Genomic DNA, 4,050 nt, shown 5'->3' with positions numbered 1-4,050 from the left:
TTAGGTAAATATTTCTTTATTAAATGATTAATTCCATAAATAAATTCTTTTAATTCATTGAATATAAAATTAAAATCATTTACAACTTATTCCAGTATTACAGGGGCTGGAAAGGGTAAAAAAAAAAAAAAAAAAAAAAAACAACCAAAAAAACTCAAAGAAAACCAAAAAAGCTACAGTTTGATAAATAAAATACTCAGCTTTAAAACAACTGATTTCTGTTTGCCATTAACCTACAGTTGGTACATAATAGCTGCCACTGTGAACACCCCACAAGTGCCCACCTCAGGAAGGAATGTAACTTCCAACTTGGTTGGGAAAGGGTGGGAGAAGCGTAGTGTTAAATTGAACAGGATAGAAGAACATAACCGGAACACAACATTTAGCTGATCACGTACAAACAGAAAACAGTATAGAATTAGATAAGGTGCTCCAAAAAGAAGCAGTAAAGGTGCTCCAGTACTATGAAGCTTTAAGTATGCTTAAATCTCTGTTGCGTTAAGTGTCCAGTTGCACAGTGCACTCTCGTAACATCTCAATGTTGCCCTCAAATGGGCAGGGCACCATTTCCATCAAAGGTCCTTTCTCCATGGCTGGTCACTTCAAAATTCTGTTTAGCATCCCACCCCCAACACAACTTAGTCCCTAAATTTGTGAATGTCATTGACTAGTCTGTAGTAGGGATAAGCTTCGTTCGCGTGCGGACAGTTGTAGTTGCATCGGCAGGACTGGATCATCATGACGCTCTTGGTGAAGGTTTCTCCATCATCGCAGCGGAACCTGATCTTGACAGTCCTGGTCTGCTGAGGCGTACAGCACCTGCCATCCACGCAGGAGCCACAGTACTTGGGGCGGTACTTCTTCACGCTGGAACATCCGGCATAAGTAAACCTCACTGGGGATGGGGACTTCTTAGTCTTGGTGCATTTTTTTCCCTTCTGTAAAGGAGAGGCAATACCATCATTAGCAGGAGACTCTTCTCCAGCCTTTACCCTCTACCCGAAGCAGTATGGAAAGAAGAGGAGCACCAGGAGAGTCTGTATTTACCTTTAGGGAGGCATAGCTAGGCTCGCCACACGGCCTCACTTCACATATCCTGGTCTCTTTGATGAGCTTGCAGTCGGGATTGTCGTTGGTAACCCTTGTGGAGATGCCAGTTCCACACGTCTTTGAGCACTGGGACCAGGAGGTTGTTTGCACGATGCATTTGGGATTCTCAAAAGCTCGGCTTTGTGGCTCGGATCCAAAAACTGGAAGAGAAAAGGAGGGCTTAGCCAAAATACATCCTCTCCCTGGGTTTCTTTCTTCCCATCGGGGTCTGAGGAGTGGCACGGCCATCCTCCCGCCTCCTCCCCTGAACTGTCACACAGATTAGTCGGTACTCACCAGGTAGCATTTTCAGGCCTCCTTTCACAATGGCAATCAGCTCATTGTTCCTGGTTAGTTCGCCTTCGGAATCATCCAGGCCAAACTCTTTGCTGAAGAAGCCTTCCAGCTCATCCAGCGCATCCTTGCCTTCGTCGCAGACCCACTCTTCGCAGCACTGCCCGGGGACTTTGACCAGCCTGGGGCTGGGACAGCCCAGGTTGGGAAGAGAGAGCTCTTGCGGGCAGAGTGGGATGCAGCCCACAGCCCCGTCTATGCACGTACACTGGTGTTTACAGTTCGGCTGGAAGCTTTCGCCGTTCTGGTAGATTTTGGAGTTATATTCACACGGTCTCCCCTCGGACTGTGCTGCAGAGATCAAGAGAGAGGGAAAGGAGGGGGTCAGCGGTGGGAATCGCTCGTTTCAGCGCAGCTATGTGCTGGTCTGTTAAATTCAATTTACGGCGGAGCTCCCTACAACCCCCCGGAGACGCGGGGCCAGAACAATAAGTTAGTCAGGAATCACTTTTCCTTATGTGCGTTTAGCGCAGCCCAGACATACTGAATCGCATTCCAGACTGCTGAAGTCATGTGCCTTTCTGCCAAGCTACCAACAACAAAGCATAACCATACATGGACTCGAAATTACTAAACTTCGGCACTACGGGGACGGGGGTTTTTCTCCCGGGGGGAGCCGCTTACCTCTGCAGATGCCCTTCAGCGCGGCGGGGCTGGCGCCGAAGTTGCACTCCAGCCCCTTGGTGTGGTCGCAGGGCTGCGCCCGGCTGCAGTCCTCGTTCAGCTGCTTGGCGCAGACCTTGCAGCAGCCGCAGCCGTCCGGCACCAGCCCCACGCCCGGGGCGCACTGCGGCACGGCCGCCGGGCACTGGCAGACGGCGGGGCAGGGCGAGCCCAGAGCCTGCGGAGCGGAGCAGAGCGGGGGCCGGTGAGTGCCGGCAGGGGAGCGGAGCGGAGCGGAGGGACGCGCCGCTGCCCCCCCGCCCCCCCGGGCAGAGCCGCGGCACTTACCAGGCGGGCCAGGCAGAGGAGAGCGGCCGCCAGAGCGGGGCGGGTGCCCGCGGAGCCCATGTCTAGCGCCGGCGGTGCGGGGAGCGAGGGACGGCGGCAGGCGGCGAGCGCGGAGCGGGGCCGGCGCGGTCTGAGGCAGCGGCGGGGCGCGACCGCCCTTATATAGGGCGCGGGGCCGCCGCGTGCGCCGCGGCGCTGACGTCGCGCGTTCCGGGCCGCGGCCGCGTCCAGCGCTCGCGGCATCCCAGGAATGCGGCTGGCGCGCGGCGCGGCCGCCCCGCCCCCTCCCCTCCCCCGGCAGCGCGGCCCGGGCGGCGGCCCCGCGCCACCGGGGGTCCCCTGTGCGTCCGTCTGTCCGGCCGTCTGTCCGGCCCCCCCGCCGGGGCGTCCCCCCGCCCGCCCCCGCCGGGCCGCCTCCCCCCGCCGTTATCCGTGCCGGTGCGCCCGAGCGCGAGGGTGCCGCACCGAGGCGCTTGCCGCCTGGGAGGCGGCGCCGGTGGGTGCCCCGCGGGAGACCGGCCCCGCCGCCGGCAGCGGCGGAGAGCGGCGTCCCGCCGGCCCCGCCGGGTGCCTCCCGCGCCGAGCCCGGGGTTCTGGCGCTGCCGCCGCTGCGCCGGGCGGAGCCGCAGCGTTCCGGGGCGCCGCCGAGCCCGGCAGCCCGGCGGTGCCCCGCCGCCGCCCGGGGGCCCGCTCCTCGGCCACGGAACGAGACGGCGGGCGCTCCCGGGCCCCGCAGCGCCCGGCCCCCTTGCAGCCCGCTTGTCACCCCGCTGGCGTCCCGCGCTCACGCTGAGCGGCCCCGAACCGTATTTCCGAGCTGAAGTTTAGGATTTGGGGCTGGGGAGGAGAGTTTAAGCTTCTGTTGTGGCGTCTTTTCTTTTCGTGGCTGTAAGTATTTCCAGATGCGGATTTAGACACCAGACGTAACAATATTTCCATATTTGGTATAGCAGTAGCCTGCATTTTTCACATTTTTCTGCTCTGTTATCCAACCACAAAGCATTCTTGACAGCTTCAGATGTTGTTAAATATAGCCTCAACTTCTGTTCCCAGGGCAGGAAATTCTTTGGAATTCCTGTTTTTCACGCAATCTGTCTATCATGATTTAGGAGAACTGCGCTGGAGGAGCCAACTGGCGTTATACTGCAGTTTGCTCCTTTATTGAAAAAAGCCCAGCAGTTGAGTCTGCTACCCAACGGCGTTACAATAAGTCCCCATTCCAGGGATTTTTCTTTGCAAATGAGATTATTGTTCCTAACACAAGTTTGGGGGTTTGGGTTTGGTTTTTTTTTTTTGGTTGCCTTCAAGGCTGGAAGGTGGAAGAGCAGATTCAGAGAGGCGAAACTTTGCAAAAAAAAAAAAAAACCTCCAAAGCCCACGAAAAGCAGAGAGGGGGGGAGAGAGTGGAGAGGGAGGGGATGCGAAGAGGAGGGGGATGTGATTAACCTGTCTGCATAGCATCTCCATACAGTAAGTGTCTGTCTGCCCCGCTGGTGAAGGATGGGCATTTAGGGAGGGGAGGCAGGAGCAGCCCCGCTGCTCAGAGGAGCGAAGCTCAGACGTCTCGCCGCCCGCCGGGTGCCACAGCCGAAGGGGTCGCAGAAAGGAGCGTTTCACGAGGGACCGAGTGGGGACTGTGCACATGGTGCGGGTAAG

At 57.4% G+C, this 4,050-nt stretch overlaps 1 protein-coding gene across 1 annotated transcript; it reads right to left on the bottom strand.

Moving 5' to 3' along the window:
* On the bottom strand, window positions 1-2,511 carry CCN1 (cellular communication network factor 1). Its single transcript, XM_082312255.1, has 5 exons — window positions 2,395-2,511; window positions 2,068-2,284; window positions 1,387-1,734; window positions 1,048-1,250; window positions 1-938 (listed from the first exon to the last, which is right to left on the bottom strand). The coding sequence occupies exons 1-5, from the start codon at window positions 2,452-2,454 to the stop codon at window positions 639-641; spliced, it is 1,128 nt and encodes a 375-aa protein (XP_082168381.1). The 5' UTR covers window positions 2,455-2,511; the 3' UTR covers window positions 1-638.
* Between the last annotated feature and the right edge of the window lie 1,539 nt (window positions 2,512-4,050).

Source organism: Platalea leucorodia (genome assembly GCF_965183815.1).
Source record: "Platalea leucorodia genome assembly, chromosome: 5".
Lineage (NCBI taxonomy): Eukaryota > Metazoa > Chordata > Aves > Pelecaniformes > Threskiornithidae > Platalea > Platalea leucorodia.
The sequence above is the reverse complement of the archived record's forward strand: the minus strand, read 5'-3'. Positions and strand labels throughout refer to the sequence as shown.